The 24,878-nt window shown below is 48.1% G+C and overlaps 1 protein-coding gene across 3 annotated transcripts in view; it reads left to right on the top strand.

Moving 5' to 3' along the window:
- The window catches only part of DHX35 (DEAH-box helicase 35), a 65,021-nt gene that overhangs the window by 24,972 nt on the left and 15,171 nt on the right, over nucleotides 1–24,878 (top strand). For all 3 annotated transcript variants that reach the window (XM_077778864.1, XM_077778863.1, XM_077778862.1), the window contains 8 exons: nucleotides 1,891–1,950; nucleotides 8,086–8,198; nucleotides 9,466–9,562; nucleotides 10,450–10,608; nucleotides 12,455–12,665; nucleotides 16,926–17,050; nucleotides 19,756–19,810; nucleotides 22,983–23,078. In XM_077778864.1, the coding sequence (XP_077634990.1) occupies nucleotides 1,891–1,950; nucleotides 8,086–8,198; nucleotides 9,466–9,562; nucleotides 10,450–10,608; nucleotides 12,455–12,665; nucleotides 16,926–17,050; nucleotides 19,756–19,810; nucleotides 22,983–23,078 (916 nt within the window). The remainder of the gene's footprint in view (nucleotides 1–1,890; nucleotides 1,951–8,085; nucleotides 8,199–9,465; nucleotides 9,563–10,449; nucleotides 10,609–12,454; nucleotides 12,666–16,925; nucleotides 17,051–19,755; nucleotides 19,811–22,982; nucleotides 23,079–24,878) is intronic.

The raw sequence follows: 24,878 nt of genomic DNA, 5'->3' as shown, positions 1-24,878 counted from the left end.
GTAGTCCTAATTGCAGGAGTCTAGAAGGAGGTGGTAGAGCTGGGTAATTAAAAGCCTGGACTCTGGGTCAGACTGCCTGGGTTCAAATTCTGACTCTGCTGGGTTTACTCATCTCTAAAATAGGGATAGTAGAAGTCTATATCTGTGTCAGTATACTTTTCTATATGACAGTCACTAGCCACCTGTGGCTAGTTAGATTTAAATTAGATAAAATCGAATTAAAATTTTAAGTGCAGTTCCTTTGGCACATTGGCTAATTTCAAGAGTTCTGTAAGCACACATGGCCAGTGGCTACTGCATTGGGCAGCACCTCTCTGTCACTGGAGAGAGCTATCTTGGACGGAGCTGCTCTATATCATAATTTATCGTGAGGCTTAAATAAGATCGTGTACACTTCATAGGATGGTACCTGACACAGGGTCACAAATAGACTGTGAGCTCCCACCTCTGTGCAGATTAGGACAAGATACTCACAGTAGGGGTCTGTCCAGAGCTAGGGGAGGGTGGTCTGGACTTCAAATGCCCCTAGCTTCCTCAGCTTGCACCTTTGTGCAGTGCATAGACCACAGGGCTGTACGCAGGGACCCTGGAATAGCACATAACTTAGTTTATGTTAGTTGCCATTGTTACTGTTAGTTTTGTTAATTTTATTCTTTGGCCAAAGATTTATACTTCTGATACTTACGACGGATTATCCCATCTGCTTGAATCCTCTTGGGAACAGTATAGTAAGGGGCTTATGTCACTGAATCCTTTGCCAACCCTGAGTATTAGCCTTAAATAAATCTTTGCCAGTGTGATGGATGAAAAAAAATGTCATTGTTATATTTTTGCTACAGTTTATATGATCGTTTCTTCTGTGCGCGTTGACCCTTTCTTTCTTTGCATAACTTAAGATCTTTTGTCCGTATTTCTGTCTTGGTGTTAATGTTTATAGTGTATTTGCTTTTAATGTACTTTTTTATGCTTTAACTGTGTATACCAGAGTCTGGCTATCCAGAGACCCAAGTATCAGGAAAAAATGGTTTTACTTTTGATAAATTCAAATTCAGTTCTTAAAGCTCCTTTTATTCTTTCTATAAACATTGTTTTTAGCTTTTTACTATGGAAAATTTTACTGCTTACACAATTAGCATAGTGTAATGAACCATGTTTTTACCTGTCACTCTAATACCAACTTGTAACTATGAGCTCCTCCTGCCCTGGCCCCCCGAAAGTACACACACTGAAATTATTCCTTTAAAAACATTTTTTAAAAATGTTTCTTTATTTTTGAGAGAGAGAGACACACACACACACAGAATATGAGCAGGGGAGGGGCAGAGAGAGATAGGGAGACACAGAATCCGAAGCAGACTCCAGGCTCTGAATTGTCAGCACAGATCCCGACGTGGGGCTATAACCTACGAACCATGAGATCATGACCTGAGCTGAAGTTGGACGCTTAACCGACTGAGCCACCCAGGTGCCCCATCAACATTTTCTTTCTTTTTTTATTTTTTTTATTTTTATTTTTTTAACTTTTATTTTATTTCTAGGAGAGAGAGAGAGAGAGAGAGAGATAGCATGAGCAGGGGAGGGTCAGAGAGAGAGGGAGATACAGACTCTGAAATAGGCTCCAGGCTCTGAGCTGGCAGTCAGCACAGAGCCCAACACGGGGCTCGAACCCACGAACCGCGAGATCATGACCTAAGCGAAAGTCAGATACTTAACCAACTAAGCCACCCAGGCGCCCCCAACATTTTCTTTCTTAAGTTTATTTAATTTTGAGACAGAGTGAGTAGGGGAGGTGCCCCACACTGAATTATTCTGAAGTAAATTTCAGGGACCAGACTATTTTATCTGTACATATTGCACTGTATCATTGTTTCCTAACACCTTCTTTTTTAGATTCAGAGAAAGCGAGGGGATCTTCGATTGATTGTGGCTTCAGCCACTCTGGATGCCGAGGTACGAGCATTTCCCCCTCGCCCCGCTGTCCCCTATAAGCCCTGGGGTTGTTTGGACATGTCCTTGGGAAGTTACCTTAGCGAGAGCTTATCTCTGGCAGAATGGCCTACCTTCCCTGTGGGGCCATCTGATGTCCTAGATTCCATATGATCAGAGGATACTCCTTTTTAGCTTGTGGGTGGAAATTAGCCTGTAATTAAGTGAGTTCCTAATTACCTACTTGTCTTGTTTCTCAGCATACTGTGTTTCTCCCCACACAGGCAGTTTCTTTTTATTACATTTTTCAGTATGAGGGTATATTTCTTGGATTTATTTATGACCATAGCATTTATGTTTAGATTTTTTTGTGTGCCGTTGAAGTTTTTGCTGCATATATAATCATTTCCATGTTATAACTTTTATGGCTCTGTTTACATTATTTTTTCTCTCTTACCGAGTGATATTTTAGTTCGAACAGCAGTTCAACTCAACAAATAATTTTGATCACTTGCTGTATATAAATATGTAAATAACTATAAACATATAAATATATATATGTGTATACGTGCTAAGCACAGTGCTGGCTACCGGTGATTGGCACCCTCTCTGAACTTCTTGGGAAGCTGACACATAAATAGATGTTTACCAATCAGTATGTCAGGGCGCTGAGACAGCTTAAAGAGGGGGCTGCTTAAGTCTAGCCAGCTGGAGGACGTCCAGAAGCTCTCACAGAAGTCAGACATCCCATTTGGGTTCCAAAGATGCACAGACGTCTGCTAGATGGGCAGGGGTGGGGAAGGGCATTCTAAGCTTGCACAGATCCATGGGGCCATGACTCCATGTGTCCAAGGGGCTGTGAGGCAAGTGGAGGTGGGAGTCTTACCCTGCCTGTGGGACCTGTGGGGACGATCTGCCTCCAGTCCCCTCTCTTGTCATCTCTCTGGCTTCATTTCCACCCACAGCATCTCTTACGCACCTCACATCCTGGCCCCATCTTGCTGTTCCTCAGAAAACCCACGTGTGCTTCTGCTCTGGTGGGGACCCTCTGTCTAGACCGCGCTCCCACATGTTCTCATGGCTCCCTCGTTTCATCCCAGGCTTGACCGGGTCTCCTCCCTGAGAGGCCTTTTCTGACTCCTCTGACTGAAACTGTGCCTTGTTGCTCTCCAGTGTCGCACTCTGCTTATTCTGTTCGGTATTTATTATTACCTAGCATTGCATGCAAGTGCTCATTTACTGTGTGTCTCCCATCAGTAAGATCAAAGCTCCATGAAGATCGGGACTTGGAATGTCTTACTCGTGATTTTATCCCTTTCACCGGAAACAGTGTCTGGCACAAAGTAGAAGCTTTGTTTAAGGTTTAAGGAACTTTGATAGAATGGGAAGAATCGGAGATTAAAATGGAGAGGTTGGTAGGGGTCAGATGATGGAAGGCCTTACAGGCCACGCAGAGGAGGAAGGATCCACCCTCCACCTGGTCGGGAGCCCTAGGATGGTGCGAGGTGTGGCAGGGACTTGATCATATTTAAGTTCTAGAAAGATCACTCTGAGTGCCCTGCAGAAGAGGCAAGAGTAGGTGTGGAGATAACACCAGTCAACAGGCCGGTTCTTTCCAGCTGAGATATATAAGGGGCCTGGCTCCTGGCTCCTGGTCTCCCTGAGGCTTCAGGGATGCAGAACAGCTTGGAGAGAGAAAAATCTCCGTGTGTCCAAGCGGGGTGTCTGCGTGTGTAGCTTGGCTGGTCTCTCAGACCTTCTCAAGCCTGTCTCTTGCCTTTGGTCCACTCATGATAACTTTTGGGTCGAAGCACCTTGTTGCCCTCTTGAATTACTTCTCACCCCATGAGCTGTGGCACCTACCGACATGGCGATTTGAGGGCTGTGCCCGACCTCCCCTCCCGTCATTGCTTCTGTGCCCCCGGTGCACAGAACATCTTCCTCAGTGTTCCCTCTTCTTTTCATCACCCCCTCTCTTTTAAAAATCATTTCTGGCAGTTTTTATTGTGTTTGAAAATTACAGTGTCCAAGTGTTCTCTTAGAATTGTTGATATTTATTGCTTCTAACATCCTTTCATTGTCTTTGGGTGTGGCCTGGAGACTTAACAAACCGCCCCTTTCCATTCTGCCTGCAGTAGTTGATATAGATGGACTTTCTGGAAGTAGTTTCTTTAAGCAGGAGAGTGGAATGTAGGAAGCTTGGCGTGGCCTGGGGGTGCCGTGATGCAGGGCACGCTGGGCCCTCACGCCCTCACCCGTCCTTGCCCAGGTTCTCCCCTGTGAGGCAGAGGAGGCCTGCGTGTGTGTGTGTGAGTGGGGGTCCCGCGGGCAGGGGTCAGTCCTGTGTGACAGAGGACGTCGGAGTGTGCGTGTGGGGCATGGGGTGGGAGGCCCTGTGTGAGAGGAAGAGGGTGAGGAACCCAGTGCGCTGAATTGAGGGCGGGGGGAGAGCGAGCGTGGAGGGTGGAGGTGGCAGGAGGTGGTGGGAGGTGGCCAGGCAGCATTTGCCCTGGAGCCCTGGGCCTCCCCGACCCTCTCCCTGGCTCCTAGCCGCTGGGTGTGTGGGTGACAGACTAGTTCCAGGCCCCCCCTGCCTGGAGGGGTGGGCCTCATCTGCTGTGGTCTCTCTCAGGGCTCGGGGAGACCTAGCCTGGTGGCGGAGACACCAGCGACCTCGGCCTGGCGGCCAGAGGCGGGCGGAGTATGATTGGGCTGATCAGATCGTTGCCTTGGTCGGGTCAGCTGCTTTGTTCATGGCAGCCTGATTGTGGGAGCAGTTCTGGAATGTGACCCAGCATAATTACGGAGTATTAATTGACCATTGTATCGCAGGCTATTGTTTTTCTTTTATTTGCTTCTATCCACTTGGCAGGAAACACGGTTGCTGACAACGCCTAGGTTTTTGTTATCCGTCCAGCTTCCTGGAGAAGACTGATTTCTCTTTCCAGATTCCTGGAGAAGGCACTGAGGGTCAGGCACCCACTCGGGACCACTCTGCATGGACTGAGGGCTGGGGGCGTGTTGTGTAGACACGGCCACTGGGAGCCCAGCTCTGTGGGTCAGGTCTGGGAGCTGTCAGGGAGGGAAGCTGGTGAGCTGGGAAGACGGCCCGCAGATGTTCTCGTCATTCATGCTCCATTTCAGGGACCGTTCTCTTGCTGCTTCTCATTTTATGTTCCTGGCNCATGAGCCCGCCTCTTTGAGACCCGCCTCACACTCTCCTTTCCCTGGTGCGCTGAACTCCGCACCTCACTCTCGCTGCTCCTTCATTCGGCCTCACACTGTATTTATTTGCTCTGTAGCCTGTAACTTTATGTAATACGTATTGTATATTTCCAGATGAAGATAAAAGGTAAATATCTTAAGACTCAAGGTCTTGTGCCTTCTCAGTAAGGCTGAATTTTATTTCCTGAAAGAGGAGCTCCCTGTCCGTTCTCTTCAGCACCACATACTCAGGGACGTGGTGTCGCCATCCTCTGTGTTCCGCTTGCCTTTTCAATAACATTTAGCTCTGTTCACCAAGGGCCCCCCCCCATTTTTTTAATGTTTATTTATTTATTTTGAGTGAGAGCGTGAGCAGGGGAGGGGTAGAGAGAGCAGAAGAGAGAGAATCCCAAACAGGCACTGCACTGTTGGCACAGGAGCCATCTGCTCAGAGCCAGATGTGGGGCCTGAACTTCCAAACTGAGATCTCGACCTGAGCCGAAATCAGGAGTCAGCTGCTTAGCCCACTGAGCCGCCCAGGCGCTCCCACCAAGCCTTTTTAAAAATCTTCCTCCTCCGTCTGCAGCTCTGGGATCCCTGCCTCCTCGCCGCTTTCCAGCCTCCCCAAGGCTGCCCATCAGCCTCCTTTCTGGCTGCTCTTCCTCCTCAAGGAGCCTGCCTCCCTGGCCTCTGATTCTGCCCACAGTTGGTGCTTATGGCCGTCTTAACTGTGTTCCTGTGCTCCCGCCTGAGCATTCGCTGCTGGCCAGTCAGCAGCCACCCAAACTCCTGGCCCCCGGACTCCCCGCGGCCCAGTGACTGTCGGCTTCTCTGCGGCACTGTTTCGTTGTAGACGTTCAGGCTCGAGACTTCCATTGCTTTCGAAGTGTTCTCCCTGACTAAGCAGTGGTCCCATCCGCTCACTCACTGGCTGCCAGGCCCCGTCAGTCACACCTCTGGCCCTGGCCCTGCCGTTTATGCCTTGTTCTCTCCTCTGAGCTGTTCCAGTACCTCCCTGAATTAGCGGGCTTGCCTCCAGCCTCTTACTGCCCCTGCCTGCCTCCAGGATGGCCACCAGAGCCAGGCATCCAGGACACAGGTCTGATGACGTCATGTCCATCCTCCCTACCCTCACCTTGCCCATCAAGTGATGTGCCTGTGACATGACATTTGGCCCCTCAGAGTGATAACACGATCGCTTACTGAGTACACACTTCAGGCCGGACCTGTGCCGACTGCAGTCACGGACACTTTATGTGGCCCGTGTGGCAGCCTTGCAGGGGAGATAGCGGTTTGTCGTCTTTGTAGACAAGAAGACTAACCCTGAACAGGGCTGGCCTGCCCTAGACCTTGGGCTCTGTCCTCTGGGCCTATGCTCTGCCCTCCTCCTGGGAAGGGGTGTCTGTTCGCCTTCCCAGCCAGTGATCCTCCTCCTCGTCCATTCAGGCTCAGCCAAGGGGTAGTGATGCCTCGGTGAAGCCCTCCCTGAAAGCCGCTCAGCATTGGCCTTACTCTCCCAGTAACTGGCAGCTCTGTTCTGGTCACGTAGTCACTCTGCCTCTGGTTGTGTTCCGACCGGCTCTGTGTGCGCCCGTCTTTCTAGTGCGGAGGAGCCGGCCCTTCCCCCTTGCTCGGGCATCGCTTGCCGCGCGCCTGTGCTCCGTGCACATCACCGGACATGGCAGGGCTGAAGTCACTTGGAGGGAAGTGAACGGTGCCCTGTGTCTTCATAGCACAGCCGGCCGGCTCTTCTGCTGGCACGGGGCACTTGTATGTGCGCTTACCCTTCTCAGACACAACGTTGTGGTCAGCGTATCGCCTCCTGTGATTCTGTAGTTCAGTGCAGTGGACTCTGGTAGAAGTACCCCGCGTCCGTCACTCGGCCTTCGCGGCTGTCCTCCTCGTTCCCCAGGCCCCCGGGGCGCCAGGAGCGGGCGGCGGCGTGGCTGCAAAGATACGCGGGGAAGTCAAGGAGGCAGGAGCTGCGATCCCGTAGGCCGACCTCCCAGGATACTAGGACGTGAGGCCCAGCCAGGCCCCGGGGGGACTAGAATGTCACTGGTGGGGATCAGGTGACACGCTCCACCCAGCAGGGTGTCCGTGTTCCTCCGCCCTGGGCACAGCCACTGCCCGCCTGGCACTCGCTCCCCTGCCAGCCCCTCCTGGCACCTGGGGCCATGTTCTCCGCAAGGGGGTCTTTGCTGGCGTCTCTCCGCTGCACCTTTGACCAGAGCTGTTGGGCCAGGCCTCCCTGTAGGCCTCCAGTCTGGGGGTCAGGTGCCCCCGAACCTTTACTGGGGGAACTGCAGGAGCTACTTCTTTCCACTGCGTGCCGTGGGAGTGCTCACATGGGTGGCCGATGACTTACCCCTTACAAGGTGTTGTGTCAGCTCCCACGGGGGGCTGGAGGACGGAGGAGATACTGTCCCTGTTTAAAGTGCGGGAGGGCTATCGAGAGTGTGTATCTGTGACTGGTGTTCGTGGGCTGTACCTCATGTTCACGGAAGTATAAGTTTCCTCTGTAAACTGATAACCTGTGCGATCACATACGTGCTTTTCAGATTAGAATGACACATGGATCTGATTTAATCTGTGTTTAATTTGCATCGCACCTTTTGACCCAGTTTTCTGTGAAATAGAGCAGAGGATAACAATAAGATAAGTACTGTCACAGCTACATGTTGACCAGATCCATTAATGAGTACTTTTGAAATCGTCATAATTTTTTATTAAACCTTAGTAGAGCCTGTCCTTGGAATGTGATTCCACAAAATGGCAATAATAAAAATACAATTTTTAGTAGTTATTTTGTGACCTACAGCCTGTGTAATATATATCCAGTCTCTTCTACCCACCCCCTGCTCTGTCAGTTTTACATTATTTTCTTTCTTTCTGTGAGTTGCTATGAACCATTTGTTTTTGAGAGAAATTAAGTTGTGTTTTTTTTTTTAATAGAAATTTCGGGATTTCTTTAATCAAAATGAGACCAGTGACCCAACAAGGGATACGTGCGTGATCCTCACAGTAGAAGGGCGAACATTTCCAGTGGACATCTTTTATCTACAAAGGTTTGATGATACTTGGGTTCTCAGTGACGGTGGCTCACAGACCTGGCCTGTGTTGTGGAATAAGGAGCAATTAACGCCTTTTCGCGGCCCCAAGGGCAGTGTGCCAGGCGGGGAAAGGGGTGTGCTTCGTGTCCCCTGACAGCCCCAAGGGCAGTGTGCCAGGCGGGGAGAGGGCGTGCTTCGTGTCTCCTGACGGCCCCCCAGGCGGGGAGAGGGCCATGCTTTGTGTCTCCTGTCACCGACAGGACAGGATGTTCTGGAGCCCTGCTCAGTATCACTGCTAAATGCATTTGAATCTCTCGACGCTGATTTGCAGATTTCTGTGAGTCTGTGCTCACTGTCTCAGTGGGAAAGAGCCAAGTGGTGACAAGATTCCAGGGAGGAGGCTTCTTAGTCCTCAGAGCCGGGGTGGACAACCTGCCTGTCTGGGAGCAGCAGTAATGATTTGAATCCTTTGGCTCTCAGCTCTCTACGTCTTAGCGAGAAGGCCTGGGTGACATGGAAGGGAGGAGCCCCCTTAGAAAAGAAGGGTCCATCCTAACTCCTACGCCCAGTCACCACATAGACGAAGCTCAGGGGCCTGGTATAGTGGTTGCTAAGTCCAGAGGTGTGATTCCGACTCCTGAGTTGTTCTCGCCGGACAGTGCATCCATTAGCTTTGAACACCCCACCCAGACTCGCTGCCATTGGTCAGGAGGGAACATGGAAGGAGTGTGGCTTTTAGTACTGGAACCATAGCCCTCAGTTTTCGCTGACCAGCCTTCTTTGCATGCTAAAGATGGCACATTTATGTGCGTGGGTTTTTATTTCTTTGCAGGTAAAGCTAAGAATCATGGTATACATGTAATCATGGGTTACTTATTTTGAGAGAGCGAGAGCATGCATGTGCGTGAGCAGGGGAAGCGCAGAGAGAGAGAGAGAGAGAGAGAGAGAGAGAGAATCTCAAGCAGGCACCACATTGTCAGTGCACAGCCTGACATGGGACTCGATCTTAGGAACCATGAGATCATGACCTGAGCTGAAGTCGAGAGTTGGATGCTTAACCAACAAGCCACCCAGGCGTCCCTATGGATTACTTTTGAATGCTGCCTTTAAAAAAAGGCAAAAATGGAGTGACGAGTGACTATTTTATTTATTCACATACTGTTTACCTGTCAGGCAGGCCCAAACTCACTTTCATGAGGCATTGCTGCCAGATTGTTAGGGTAATTAATCTATAATTAATGAGCATGTTCTAATGATGAATTTATCACCTACGTCTTTTCAGTCCTGTTCCAGATTATATCAAATCAACTGTAGAAACTGTGATGAAAATTCACCAGACGGAGGGAGATGGAGACATACTAGCCTTTCTTACTGGCCAGGTAATTCCACTGGAATTTTCTCTGATAAACAGACATGTTAAGGCAACACCAGAATTAACACAGGGGCCTGTTCCTCTACTTAGCTGTTTATTTCATATTTTATTGTATCTTGTGATTACTTAATTACATAAAAAAATTGTTTGGATTGATGTCCTTCTTCTACTGACTGTATTGTCAGGGCCTCATTAGCTCCCACCTGTTCTGTCTGCAGAGGGTTCAGCGTACTTTAAATGTATTTAGTTGATTCCAAAGTAAACGATGCAGTCAGCGGGCTGTTTTGTTTATGAGGAGGAAATACTGTGTTAGGTACACGTCGTGCGTGGTGTTGCTGCTGCATGCTCCCCCACCCCCACCCCGCTGGCGATACCGCTCCTCCTGGGGTGGGGGCCGGGGTGGGGGAGGCGAACGGGCACAGCCCTGGAAATTACCCGAACAAGCCCTGGTGCTCACTGAGGGGGGGGCGCACTGTTCAGAACCACCCTCCACCGTAGCCTTCTCCACCGTCGAACACTGCCCACAGTGCAGCCGTCTTTCCTGCAGAAAGCTGTCGTGATTTTATAGGTCACGGCTTGTCCGCACGTAGGCCACGCTTCGTTTGTCACAGCACATGAAAGCCGAGTGAACCAGTCATTGTTTTCATACATCGGGGGCTCTCAGAGTCCCTGCCGGTGGTACAGATGTCAGTAATGAATCCGGCGGTTGCAAATTTTCACGCCATAGGCACCACCGTTCAGTAGCGTTTGGTTAACAACCACCCCAGGGCAGTGTGTGCTCGCACTGGAAATCAGGAATCCCGCCACAGTAAAATTCCAATCCTGACTTTCATTTTCTTTCAAATCTGGTAAAATGACATGCTTCAGACTGACCTCCTGGTTTGATGTTTGTAGGAAGAGGTGGAAACGGTCGTGTCTATGCTCATCGAGCAGGCTCGGGCGCTCAGTCGAACAGGGATGAGGAGACACCTGCGGGTCCTCCCCATGTACGCGGGACTGCCTTCCTTCGAGCAAATGAAGGTGTTTGAGAGGGTGTCACACAGCGTCAGAAAGGTGAGACTAATCCACTGACCAGGGCCCTTTGCAGCCATCTGTGATGTGGGTGCCCCTTTGCTATGCACCGGGAAGGTTCTTGGTTTGTTTATTTTTCAGTTGAAGTGGAACTTGGTAAACAGGACGGTTCCTTTAAGACTTTTAGGTCCAGGTTTCTGTGCAGTAGATCTAGAGGCACACGGTAAATAGCGTGTTGCCAAAATCTCTAAACGTGTCCCTGCAGAAGGATCACTCTGGTAGTTATCAGAACAAATGACTTCTCTTTGCCTCTTTTCTGTCTGCTTCATATTGTTCCCCATGGTACAGACTAGATTCCCTTACGTGACTGTCGCAGTGGATTGTGGTCAGTCAGGAACGGGAGATGGGTTACTACAAATGGTTTCTAAACCACTCATTTTAGGCATCAGCCTATAGAGCCAAGTTCAGATCAATTAATTCAAAGTGTGGTTTTAAAAATACTTAGCCTTGAGATTGGGGTGGGGAAGGGTGTTTTGAGAACTGTTAATTGGAAGGAAAGAGCAGGCAGCCAGTCTGTGTCCTGCTCATGGTCCTCTGAGCCGTGCTCCTCCTTGCGGTGGACGAGGAAGGCCCAGAACTGGCCTGAAGCTGGCGTGCTGTAGATCTTCCTCAGCAAAGGGTGGAGAATACGGTAGGTGAGGGAGGGTCGGAGGATCCACTCCCAGTTCTGACCACTGGAAGAAGTCGGTCAGCGTCCTGGCCACTGGGATGGAGCAGCGCAAGTCTGCCCGGCCGCACGTGAACTGTGGCCAGCCAGTCCGGAGGCTGTGCCTGCGCTCCTCCGGGCCTGGGTGAGGTTCTCAGCCTCAAGGCCCGGTCTTCTCCACTGTGAGGCATAAATAATAGCAACTTTGGACAGGTGCTTGTCTAGCTAAACTATTAAATGTGTGTTTTTATGAAATGATAGATGTGAAAGTGCTTTTAAAAGGGTCTGAGTGCTATTACTCCTGTTCCTTGCTGCTTCAGTGCCCAGTGCACTGGGAATAAAATGCTACGCCAGCTGGTGGCCCAGAGACTGCACGTGCTCTGGTCCCGGTGTCCTCCAGCCTCATCTTGAGCTTCCCTTTTTCCTTTGAACTGTTTCTTCTGCCTGGGTCTCTGTAGGGTTGACTGCTGCTTGTTCCTCGGGCCTCAGCTCAAAATCTTCTAGAGAGACTTTCCTTGGCCGTCCACAGTAGCACACCGCATTATTATGATGATGATGTAACATATAATGAACACTTCGCTCAGCGACGTCGTCTTATTACTCTGTTGCATTTTCTTCATAGTACTTGTCACTCTGAGGTGGTCTGCTTGTTCACACTCACTCCTGGGATGCAGACTCTGGGAGGACAGGGGCCCTGACCTTGTGCGTCGCACATCCCCAACGCTTGAGCAGTACCTGCAGAGTACAGACCGATTCTCAGGAATGGTTCAAATGTGAGCAGATAAATAAGGATGTACGAGGTGGCGATGTCCTTCAGTTGTGCCAAAGGCAAAAACTTAACATTTGTTGAGTATTTATTATGGGCCAAGCACCAGGCTATAAGTACTTTATGTATATAGTTCACCTTTGATCCCCTCCATCACCCAGGAGGGGTGCATATTACATAGGTGAGGGACTGTGCAGGAAGTCAAGTAACTTGTCCAAAGTCACACCTTCGGCAGATTTCAAACCCAGGGCACGCTGACCCTAAAGCTCCTGTCCTTTCCAGTCTATCACACTGACTCTTACAGATTCTACACTGTTGGAAATATCGTCACTAAATGGTGTAGGCTTTTGAGTAGTTTCTTAAAAGTGAAAAGATCTAAACAACTCCTTTTTACTCTTCTTCCTTTGGGGACTCAGGTGATAGTAGCCACCAATGTGGCTGAAACCTCCATTACCATCAGTGGGATTGTCTATGTGATCGACTGTGGCTTCGTGAAACTCCGAGCCTACAATCCCAGGACGGCCATCGAGTGCTTGGTGGTGGTCCCCGTGTCCCAGGCATCAGCCAACCAGCGCGCAGGACGTGGTGGCCGCAGCCGTTCGGGAAAGTGTTACCGCCTTTATACAGGTTAGTGTGGCTTTCTTTGAGGGTTTTGACTCTCCCATGGTGAAGCCTGAGCACTGGGGAAGGTCACACATTTCCCCTAATGGGCAGAACTTCACGGAAAATCCAGACCCCCGTGCAGGCCCCTTGGCGCCCGCTGCTTTCTTGACTCTAAACTTAGCACTTTTTTGCCCCTGCTTCCATTGGCCAGAGCTGGCCCATGCATGAGTCAGCAGTTATTTGCCGTCCCCATTCCACCCTCCTGTCTGGGTGCAGACCTGACTGTGGCCATGTGACCTTGTAGCCTGGGCCACATGTCCTGTCTTTCTTACCTTTCCCTTAGCTTCATATGCTGCTTTCTTGTTCTGGGACCCCTGAGCCCTGTGAGGCCTCACGCTGGGTTCCATCTTGACCTCTGGCTCAGAGTGTCTTTGCAGAGCAAAAATAGGGGGCTCTGTCCTGAGACCACTGACGGAGAACCAGTAAGTGCTCCGCTCCTGCTCTGTGCCAGTCACCACGCGAGACTCTGAGGGAACAAGATAAAATTCCGATGAAGACTGTCCCAGCCCATAAGGAACCTTCTCTCCAGCCTGAAGACGGCCTTGCCTTCAACGGCATCTCTAGAGCTCCTTTCTCTCTTTCTCTGCTCCTTTTTTGTGGGTGATGGCACCAGGGTGTCTCACAGGTGTCTAGACCTGACTTTCACACTGGTCTTAATTCCTTCCTCTGTCCAGTATCCATCTGCCCTCACTTCCCAGATCAGGGTTTTTGTCATTTGTTTCTTCTTTCCTTCCGAGAACCATCACCCTTATTCAGTCCTTGACGTTAGGCTTTTTTTGTAGCACATGTTTGTTTACAGAGGACCTGCTGTGTGCAGCCATCATGCCAGGGTTTGGAGACCCAGGACCAGGAGAGATGTTGGTCTGTGGGTGTGTGGCAGGCAGACGGGGGGTAGAGTCGCCCCAGAAACAGATTGGCATGTTACGGTGTGACGGGGCTGCTGTAACAGAATGAGCCTTGGAAACAGAGAGCAGAGAGTTATCCCATTGAGGAGGGCTCCACAATCGACTATTCGTGCCTGATCTTACTGGCTGCCCAGTGGTCATCCAGGTGGAGGGATAAGCACCAGGCAGAGGGAACGGAATGTACAGGTACTTGGTGTGGAGGAGGTGGGTAAGGAGCATTCATGGGACATGGGGAGGCAGAGACTGAGGCCACAGTGGTAAGGCTCTTCCACCATTGAAGGCACTAAAGAGGAAAGAAAGATTGGAGAGGAGAGAACTGAGCCTGAAAGCACCTGTACATTTAGGAGATGAGACAGTTTCAAGATGCTTGAAAATAAATGTATTGAGGTGGCATTCACATAACATAAAATTAACCATTTAAATCCACCAGGTGAGTGGGATTTATTACATTTGTAGTGTGCGCCAGCGGCTCTGTGTAGTGTCAGAATATGTCTGTACCTCCTTACCCATTAGGCAGATTCTTCATTCCTCCCTGCCCCCTGGCAACCACCAGTCTGTTCTGTCTCAGTGCATCTTTCTGTTTGGGATAGTTCATATAAATGGGATCATACAGTACTGACCTTCTGTGTCTGGCTTCTTTCAATTTAGCATAATGAGTGCTAGATGTTTTCCAGGCTCATCTCTGTGGTATTAGTACTTCATTCTTTTTTTTTTTTTATGTTTGTTTATTTTTGAGAGAGAGACAGACAGAGACAGAGCATAAGTGGGAGAGGGGCAGAGAGAGGGAGACCAAGAATCTGAAACAGGCTCCAGGCTCTGAGCTATCAGCACAGAGCCTGACACGGGGCTCAAACTTACGAACTATGAGATCATGATCTGACTGAAATTGGACACTTAACCGACTGAGCCCCCCAGGTGCCACAGTACTTCATTCTTTTTGATGGCTGAATAATATTCCACAGGATGGCTATACCACAGTTTGTTTATCCATTCATCAGATGATTATTTCTACCTTTTGGCTTTTGTGAATAGTTGCGGCTATGAAAATGTGTGTTTGAGTACCTGGTTTTAATTCTTTGGAGCATAAGCCTGTGAGTGGAATTTTGGGGTCATAGGATAATTCTGTGTTCAACTTTTTGAGGAGCTGAAGTTAATTTTAAAGAAGAAATGGCCAGCATTGTCTCATGCTCCAAAGAAATAAGATCGTAGACTGCAGACTAAAGATAGGCAGGTAGATTCGGTTGAAAACTCCCTGACTTCCTTAGCGGGAACAGTGTCAGTGGAGTGGGGTTGGGTAGGGCTTGCCTGACAGAAATGGGGTGCCTTAGCACCCAGCCTCTAGGCCGTCTTGGCTAAGCAGCTTCCAGATGCGCCTTCACTGAATGTGGCCCTGAGCAGATGTGCTCACGCCCTTCACTGTTCCCAGCACCCTCCAGGACTCATCCTCACCTTCTGCCACCGCCCACGGACCCTGCTCTGCCCTGCGTCCGCGCTGAACTGTGCTCTTCCCAAACATACCTTCTGTCTCTGCACACCCACTTCTCATACCTTTGGTACGTTTCCTCGGGTTGTTTCCTCTGCCCAGCCAGTCCCTCTTATCCTTCAAATCCTTTCTCAGATGGCAGCTTCCTCATGAAGTGACCTCAGGTGCTTCCGCTGATGACTGTGCTTCCTCCTTCCCTGAGCCTCCATTTTCCCTCAGGAGCCTCAGGAGGCCTGTTGGCTGGGACCCAGCCTTGGAGCTTGGCTGTTTTCGGTCTTGGTCCCAGCCCTTTCATATCCCTGAAGCTCCTCAGAGCTGTTCCCGCAGCTCCTGGCCCTGGGCCTTGTATACTCGGGTCCTCAGCAGAGTTTAATGGAGTGTCCTTGATCTCTTCAGAAGTGCTGTTTGCTGTGAGTGGTATCTCAGCAGGGCTGTCTCGTACTGATGACTTTGCTCTCCCCTGGTCAGCAGTGTGCTTGGAAAACAGGGCTGTCCCCAAAGCTATCCCCCAAATACTCTTGAAAGGGAGGGAGAATCCCTTTGGAACTTCCTGCTGTTGCCTGTTATTCTGAACCTTCCAGTTAGACCCGTACATTTGGCAATTTGTACCCATCAGTTCAGAGAATATCGGTTGTCTGTTTCCTCAGAACATTTTTGAAGTTCTTTGGGGATAGTGCTATTTCTTCTTTTGTTGTTGTTTTCTTTCCTTAGTTAAGTAAAGCCTTACAATGTGCACGGAGGTCGGGGGAGCCTTGTGTTAGAGGGTGTGCACACTTAGAACATTGACTGATGTGAGAGGGATTTTGCAGGTGCAGCATGTTCTGTATAATCCGGAAGCTTTCTGAATGTCTACAAAAGTGATTTAATCCCTTCCTCCCTCTCCCTCCCCGCCCCCCGCTCCCCTAGCCCATTTGCCAGGCTTTTATTAAAAGACCTCCCAAAGCCTCATTCTCCCTACGCCCTCTCCTGTGCCTCCCATTCTTGGTATCTCTGTGCCTTGTGGTGCTTTTTCCTGTCGGCCACCTTTTGTTCCTGATGGGGCATGTAAGCTTTCCTTGATCTGTCTAGGGCAGCATCAGATTCTGAGCATGACGTATGCCTGGCCTGTTGGTTTTAAAAGGTAGATTTGGACGAGTTTTGCTCTTTGTAAGATTTTATCATTTGCTATATTGTGGCTCCTGTTTTGGTGATTTGCTTTGAGCTTGTTCTTTGCTGGTATGTGCAATTCTGACCTTCTAGGCTTGCTGTGGCCCAAACAGAGGTAGTGGGGCCTGGGCACCCGTGGGGATTCAGCAAGTGCTTTTTGCTTTGACTTAATGTTTTGCTGACAAATAGCACATTAAAAAAAATCTTAAAAGGATAGACTTTTATAAAGATTCTCTCTCAAAAATAAAGAAAAGTGGGGGAGGCGGGGGGTCTCCTGGGTGGCTCAGTTGGTTAAGCATCTGACTTTGGCTCAGATCATGATCTCCCGGTTTGTAAGTTTGAGCCCCACATCGGGCTCTCTGCTGACAGTATAGAGCCTGTTTTGGATCCTTTGTCTCTCTCTCTCTCTCTCTCTCTCTCTCTCTGCTCCTCCCCAACTCATGTTCTCTCTGTCTCTCTCTCTCAAAAAAAAAAAAAGATATATTGTTTATAAAGATATAAATGGCTAAGGTGATTTTTAAATAGAGTGGTCTTTTCTGAATATGAAACAACTTTGTTTTCTGATATCCTATGCATCTGATCCTAGAATCTTGGAGCCTCTTGTTAGAGAAGAAAAACTGTGCCTTGGGCATAACGATTGCATTTGACTGTGGCATTTGACCCCAAACAGTTCTGATTTCCTTTCCTCAGAGGAAGCCTTTGACAAGCTGCCTCAATGCACTGTCCCTGAGATGCAGCGTAGCAATTTGGCACCTGTCATCCTACAGCTGAAAGCGCTGGGGATCGACAACGTCCTCAGGTTCCACTTCATGTCGGTAAGTCCTGCCTTCTGTCTGGAGCACTCACGAGTGAGTGTCAGGACATTAGATAGAGCAGAGCACATCACTTTACCTTTTTATTTCCACTTAACTCATGTGTCGTGTGCTACTTCGCACCAGGCCCTTGCAAGGTATGGGGGAGTGGAGCCAGACACGGCGGATGCAGTGACCTCTACTCGTCTGCTGGTGGGGAGACAAGTCACTGGGTGATGACAGACGTGGGCCCGATGCTCTGAGACACAGAGGAAGGGCCCCCACCTGGTTAGTCGTGTGCGAAGTGAGACCTGAAACCCAAGTAGGATTTCACCAGATGGGGGGTGGGGGGAGCCAGGACAGCGAGTGTGTATAGGCCTGCGTGAGGGAGCTTCCCAGCTGGGGGAGAGCTGCAGGGGGCGTCCTTGTGGCTGATCGCATTCCCAATTATTTCTGGAGACAGGTTTCCAGGAGTGAAGTTATTGGGTCAAACGGCCATGGGCGTTTTGTACATCATTGACATGTGGCCAGATTGCTTTATACCTAACGTCTGGCAGTGCCCCGTGCCCCTCTCATGGTGCCTCCCTGAGGCCGTGTTATTTTCTTAGAAGTTTTTGCTGATTTGATTAGCGGGAGGGAGGAAGGAAAAATATCTGTTCCTTATTATTTGATTTCTTCAGAGACAGTTAAAAAAAAATGATTTATTGTCCCCTTTATATTTCTTCTGAATTGTTAAGCCATTTCTCTGTTAGAGTTTGTGTCTATTGTGATTTTTAAGAGTCCTTTAATTATTAAAGACATTAACCTTTGTCTGTAGTATTTCTTGGAAATGGTTTTCCTAGTTACTTGTATTTTACTGTTTTTTAGTTTGTTTTTTAAATGTGCAGACGTTATAAATATTTCCACAGTAAAATTATTCTTTGTCTCTGTGATTTGTTCTGTTACTCCTTTGCTTATGAAACACTTCCCCATATCTAGGTCAGTTAATAAACATTTAGTCATGTTTTCTTTCTGAATTTTTATGATTTGAAGACTTGAATCTTAACTCTTTGTTCTGTCCTGATTGCATTGTTCTGTGGTGTGACAAGCCTGGATTCTCAGGTGATAAAGTCCCTAATGTCATGTATGTCATGATGAACTGGGTGAATGAAGGAATAGAAAATGTCGATCTCTGTCCTAAAGAAAATAATTGTGTGTTTACCAAAAGTGCAGGAAAAATACACTCTCCAATTATTGGTGTACGTACGAAATTATAAAGAAAAGATAACAGTACATGCAAATTAGAACCTCAAGAAAAGCCTCAGATCTAGGATGAAAGGAATATGTATAAGGGCAAAAAAGACGTATCAGCACTTGAGAAACTGCAGAGTTTTCAGGCATCGTTTGGAATTTGTGAGATATACCTACTGACGAAGGAGCCAAAGGAAAGGAAGCAGCAGAATAGGTGGACAGTGGATCGATGATGTTTAGCTTCTCCAGAAGACAAATAAGTGCGAACTGAGAGAGCTGTGAGGTACCGCTCTACATTAGTTAAGTGATCAAACATGAAGGAAAATGGTAAAATCCAAAGCCGGCACAGTTTGGGAAAGCAGTTGTATCCTCCGTTTCAGTCCTGGAGGGCTTTCTGACATTATTTTACGAGCCCTAGACATGCCGGGTATTTCTTCTCAAGGAAATTTCTCCTGAGAAATAATTCAAAAGAAGAAAAAAAACCACACACGTATGAACATGTTTATAGTATCATGGTATATCAAATTTGTAAATAGAATAATGAAAATCATAAACTTTTGGACAATTGAAGAATGAGGAATATACCAATTCATCTTTGTCTATTTCCCTCTGGTTATTTTCTCCTGAAACTGTGTTGTTCTTTTTTTTTTTTTTCTTTACAATTGAAATCACAGGGCACATGTAACTTTGTATATTTAGCAGTGTTAATTATGTAGCAAAGACCTGGAAACAAGTCCGTTGCCAGGTTAAAATGGCTCATTTTACCGAGTAGGACCTTAGTGGACTATCACGCAGCCATCCCAAGTAATCTCTGTGAAGTTCCCGTGGGTAAAAAAAAACAGAAGGAAAACAGAAAATCGTACAGTCAGAAAAACAAACTAAAATTATGCAGTCCTTCCATCTGTGTTAAAACACAGTATTTACATATGCTCACACATCGGACGAGGCCAGAGAGAACTAGGTGTGTGTGGTTAGGCGAAAATACTAGGGATGTGATTTGGATTCAGAGACTGAAGGTCCCAGTAGCAGCTTTGTTTAGCTTCAGATTGCATGGCATTCTCTGTTGTTTTCAGAAATTCAGATTCCACGCACGTTATTTGCCTGTTGTGGGCAAGGCCGGGCTCTGGGTGGTCCGGGGTTGGCCACAGGGACTGCTGGAGTGGAAGGTTGAGACTATGGAGTAAAAAACCAGACATGTCCGATGAGAGTGGAGGAAAACAGGGAGGTTGCTCGCAGTAGGGAGGCATCCCTTCTGATGGAGGGGGGTGTGGGGAGGGCCTCAAAGGTCGATGTTTAATCAAGCTGAGGTTGAAGACCCAGGAGTACTAAGGATGCTGAGGAGAGGAAGGACAGCTCAGGGGGCGCTGACATGAATACAGGCACGGAGGCCGGGAAGTATGGGGCACTAAGAGGGGAGAGTAGATTTGAGCAGGAAATAGTCGCATTTTAGGTCTGGTACCCGAAGACATTAATGTAGGAGGATTTTTATGTTTTTACAGCCCCCTCCAGCACAGTCGATGGTTCAGGCGTTGGAGTTACTCTACGCTCTGGGAGGTATGCCTGTCTCATACGTGTTCCCTGACTTGTTTACTAATAGATGGTATTAGCTTCTGTTCATATTAGGGCTCTTGGTATCTTTAGGAGTGGGATTGGTTCTCGCCATATATACGATCCTCTTAACAACCCTTAAGCTTTATTGAAATAAAGGTGGGATCATAATTAGATGAATAGTACATGAAGTCCAGTTATGACAATGAGTATATGAAGTATGTCAGGACATCAGAAGCTGTTAATCATCATCATTGCAGCCACACTCTTGAAAGACATCTAGAAGAGTGCCTGCCAGTATCTCAGATGTTACCTCTCCAAACCTTTTTCTCAGTCCCTCTGCGGCATCCTGAAATCTCAGGCTCACTGTTGTCTCCCTCTTCCCCGTCATTCCGTTCCTGGAGTTCGCTGTGGAGAATTGGGTTGATGACCAGCCTGCGGAATTCTCTGGGGCAAGGAAACACCGTGTTATCAAGGAACCTCTATTCTCTCTTCTCTTGTAGTGTCGGATGGCCTGGGTGACTCAGTGGGTTAAGCGTCCGACTCTTCATCTCTGCTCAGGTCTTGACCTCAGGGTCGTAAGTTCAAGCCCCATGTTGGGCTCTGCGCTGGATAGGAAGCTGACTTTTAAAAAAATGTAGTTTTTATCTTAAGATAGAGAAAACTGTAGCCCGAATTCATCTCTTGAGGAAGTACCTGCCTTTTTCTATGAATGTTGCCCCGAGTGAGGATAATGTCTGGTGGTAGTGAGTTTCATTAGAGGTTTTGTCCTTTGAGGTTGTTTTGTTGGTTTTTAACATCTTTATTGAGGTATAACTCACGTCCCATGGAATTTACCCATTTAAAATGTACACTTCTGTGGCTTTTCGTATACTCACAGGGTTGTGCAGCCATCACCGCATGTTTAGAACATTTAGAACAGTTCCATCACCTAAGAGAGAAACCCCATACCCATTCAGGCTTGCTCCCACTCCCTGTCCCCTCCTCCTTGCAACCCTAGGCAACTACTAACTCAGTCTCTGTCTCTGTAGATGTGCCTGTTTGGGACATTTCACAGAAGTGGAGTCACATATAGGTGATCTTTTGTGATTGGCTTCTTTCATTCAGCACAATGTGTTCAGGTTCATATATAGCATGTGTTGATAATTCATTTTCTTTTATGGGTGAATAATGTAGCATTGGGTGGATTGGATATACCAGATAATATCCTTATCCACTGGGCAGCTGATGGGCATTTGGGTTGTTTCCCCCTTTTTGGCTAATATAAATAATGCTATAAACATTTGTGCACTTAGTTTTTGGTGGATATTCTTAGTAGCCATGTATGAGGATTCCACTTGCTTCGCATAGTAAATATTAGAGCAAGTTGCCAATGCCTGTTATTTGTGTTTTGTGTTAAAGTCATCCTAGTGGATATGAAATGGTGTCTCGTGGTTTTGATTTGCATTTCCCTAATGACTAATGATGTTAAGCACTTTTTGGTGTGCTTATTGGCCATTTGTAGATCTTTCAAGAAACGTCCATTTAAATCCTTTGCCCATTTTTCCTGGGGTTACTTTTTATTATTGAGGGGGTCTTTTTATTATTGAGGGGGGTCTTTTTATTATTGAGTTGGAGGAGTTCTTTATGTATGTATTCTGGGTATAAGTTCTTATCAGATCTGTGATTTGTAAGTACTTCTCCATCTCCGTGGGTTTGGCTTTTTACCTTTCTTGATGGCATCGTTGGTAGTACAAAAGCTTTAAGGACTCACGTAGTTCAGTGTGTCTATTTCTTCTGTTCGCATGTACGTCTGGTGTCTTAACCCAAGAAACCATTGCCCAGCCCATGGGCATGGAGATCTCTTAGGTTTTCTTTGAAAGGTTTTTATAGTTTTTAGCTCTTACATTTAGTATGTCTGTGATTCCCCCCCCCCCTTTTTTTTATGTCTATTTATTTTTTGAGAGAGCACGAGCTGGGGAGGGGCAGAGAGAGGGGAGGACAGAGGATCCGAAGTCGGCTCTGTGCTGACAGCAGAGAACCTGATACGGGGCTCGAACTCATGAACTGTGGGATCATGACCTGAGCCAAAGTCAGATGCTCAACCAACCAAGCCACCCAGGTGCCCCTGTGATCCATTTTTGGGTTAATGTTTTTGTATGAGGTCCACCTTCATTCATTACGTTTAAGATGCTTCTCTCTGAAGGAATAGCCAATCACTGCTGTAAAGGATCGTCAGTGGTCTAAAAGGCCCTTCGGTGGGTCTTCATCAACTCAGCCCAGAGTGAGTGTGAGCTGGAGTCGGTTCCCATCCCTTGTTCTCAGGTGTGTACTAGGAGCCTGAGAGCGAGCTTTCCTGCAACAGTCTGTAACGAGTATGAGAGAACATTGACTACATAGAAGTTTTTCATTTGGATTGATTTTTCTCTAATATAACACAATGAGAGTTAAAATTATTTTCTGTTTCTTCGCTGCCCTGAATAAGCTGGAGAAGGCAGGGGGAACCACCTGACTTAATTAACAGTTATGAGCTGAATTACCACCTTTCAAGAGATGATTATATGGGAACAGAAGGGAAATTACCTTTTCTGTCTTCCTCTGAGCTCTGCAGCATGTATTTTAACGGCACATCTTGGGAATAGACTCAACGGTAGTAAAATAACAGTCACCGTCTCGGGAATCCAATGCCTGCACATTGGCTAGTGGAGAAGAGGCAAGGAGGGATGTGGGGAATCACATTAGTAAACTGCCCAGGAGGCAGTTGGATGAATACTTCTGGTGCCTAGTGCCAGCATCCAAGAGAGATGTGGGCACGTGTCCAGATTCATAGTCTGGCCTCATGCTGGGGGAGGAGCAGAGGGTGTGGGGTGCGTTCTGGGACATCTGCACTTGGAAAGAGTGGGTACTGGGGCGGGTGAGGGGAGTGGGAAGGAGGGGAGGCTGCACAGCCATTTCCTTGTAATTAAGTCCTTGAATAGAAGCTATGAGAAGTATCTGTTTATCAAAATTGGGTATTCAAGAGCTCAGAGGGGGTCTTTTCTGTTACTGTAATAGCACCCTGGTGTCAGATGGAGTTTGGTAGCATGAGTCAGCTCCTGGATGCCTTTTCTTGCACACGTCATCTTTTATTCTGTTGATAACTACACCTTCCAACACAATGGTGTCTGTCTTCTGATTTTCCTTTTTCTTCTCCTGGCAGGTCTGGACAAAGACTGTCGCCTAACTGAGCCGCTTGGCATGAGAATAGCAGAGTTTCCTTTGAATCCCATGTTTGCAAAAATGCTGCTTGAATCAGGTAGGTGGAGACCGACAGTTCTCATTGATTCTGTCACAGACTTCAAATTTTGTCACCAGGCTGCTGCTCCCTGGGGAAGAGTCTACTGAGGAGCAAAAGAGCTTTCCCATAATCCTGTCTGATGTGGGGCATGTTGTTAACTTGGGATTCAGTGTCCGTCATTGTTACTTCAGCAAAAACTTTGTTTTGTTTTCTGGGGGCCTGGAACTAATGCCTGATTATTTTAAAAAAAAAAAAAAAAGACAAAAAACAAAAACCAGGATTTTTTTTTAATACTATGGTAAAAAATACATAAAATTTACCATCTTAACCATTTTTAAGTGTACAGTTCTGAGGCAGTAAGTACATTTGCATTGTTGTTTAACCCCTGTCACTATCCGTTTCCAGAATTTTTTCATCTTTTCTAACTGAATCTCTGTACCCATTAAATGCCACCCCGCCATTCCCTCTTCCCTCCACCCCCAGCCCATGCACCCACCACTCTCCTCTCTGTCGCTGTGAATTTGACTATTCTGGGAACCTCACTTCCGTGGAATCCTACAGTATTTGTCCTTTTGTGACTGATTTTATTTCACTCGATGTGCTGGCTTCTGGGGCTCGTTCATGTTGTGGCAGGTGTTCGCATGTCCTTCTGTAAGGCTGAATCGTATTTCACTGCGTGTATGTGCCCTTCCTCTGTAGGGGACACTTAGAGTGCTTGCACCTTCTGACTGCTGTGGATGGTGCTGCTGTGAACGTGGGCGTACAGGCATCTGTCTGACTTCCTGCTTTCACTTCTTTTGGGTACATACCTCACAGTGGGGTTGCTGGCTTATCCAGTAATCCCGTAACGTTGTGAGGGCTCACCATACCATTTTCCCCAGAGGCTCCAGCATTTGGTATTCCCTTTGTCCGCACACAAGGGTCCCAACTTTTCTCACGCTTTCAGATTTTTGTGAGGTTATGAGTTAAGGGGCGAAAGTTCATAAGTTAGAGATCTTCTCATTATAGGTCAGAATCGTCCAGAGAGTATAGTTTATGTGTTTCTCCTCCCAGCCACCACCCCCAGCGGGAAGGGAGATAAGAATTTGTCCTGGCCTTTGGCTAGCTTGTGCATTCACTAGCAGTTTACAAAGCTGTCGTTCAGACCGAGCCAGGGCAAGCACGGTGGGAGTTAGCATTGGGGGGCGCCTGCATGACCTCAGGCTTACACTGAGAAGCGGGACTCTTAAGTTTGGGGTGGGGGGAGCGGATCAATCGTGAGGCAGGGGGCCGTGGGAAGGGGGCTGGGCAGTGCAGTTCGCTCTCACCGTCCAGTGCCCTGGGGCGCCGATGGCCACAGACCCTGTTCCCAGGGCAGAGTGCTGCCCTGGTCTATGTGTGCCTTGAGCTTGCCAGGTGAGGTGGGCCCGAGCCAGAGGGAGGCTACCCAGAGGAGGGTCCAGGAGGAGAGAGACCGCAGAAGGGACCCAGCCCACACACTCCCTGCTGCCCCTCCATTCCCTCTTGGGTTTTGGCCAGGATCCTCTGTCCATATGGGAGTAGGGAACCGGTGTAGAGTGGACCCCCTCAGTGATGTGGCACCCCCATCCCTGGCAGCTGCCTAGTGCAGAGGCAGCGCTTTCCCAGAATCCTCCCAGCCTCCGTTCACTGGGGCCACACATGGGACGGTACATTCAGCAGGGAAGGGGCCATACGGTAAGCAGACGACACATAAATGTATGACTTCAGTTGACGCTGTGGGATAAGGGGATAACAAGGTGTCTTTCACTTCTCAGTGACACAGTGTGTGTCTGAAATCAAACGTGCTTTTTTTCTGTT

Source organism: Crocuta crocuta, unplaced genomic scaffold, assembly GCF_008692635.1.
Source record: "Crocuta crocuta isolate KB4526 unplaced genomic scaffold, BGI_CrCroc_1.0 scaffold248, whole genome shotgun sequence".
Taxonomy (NCBI): Eukaryota; Metazoa; Chordata; class Mammalia; order Carnivora; family Hyaenidae; genus Crocuta; species Crocuta crocuta.
This window is presented reverse-complemented; position numbering and strand designations above follow the sequence as displayed.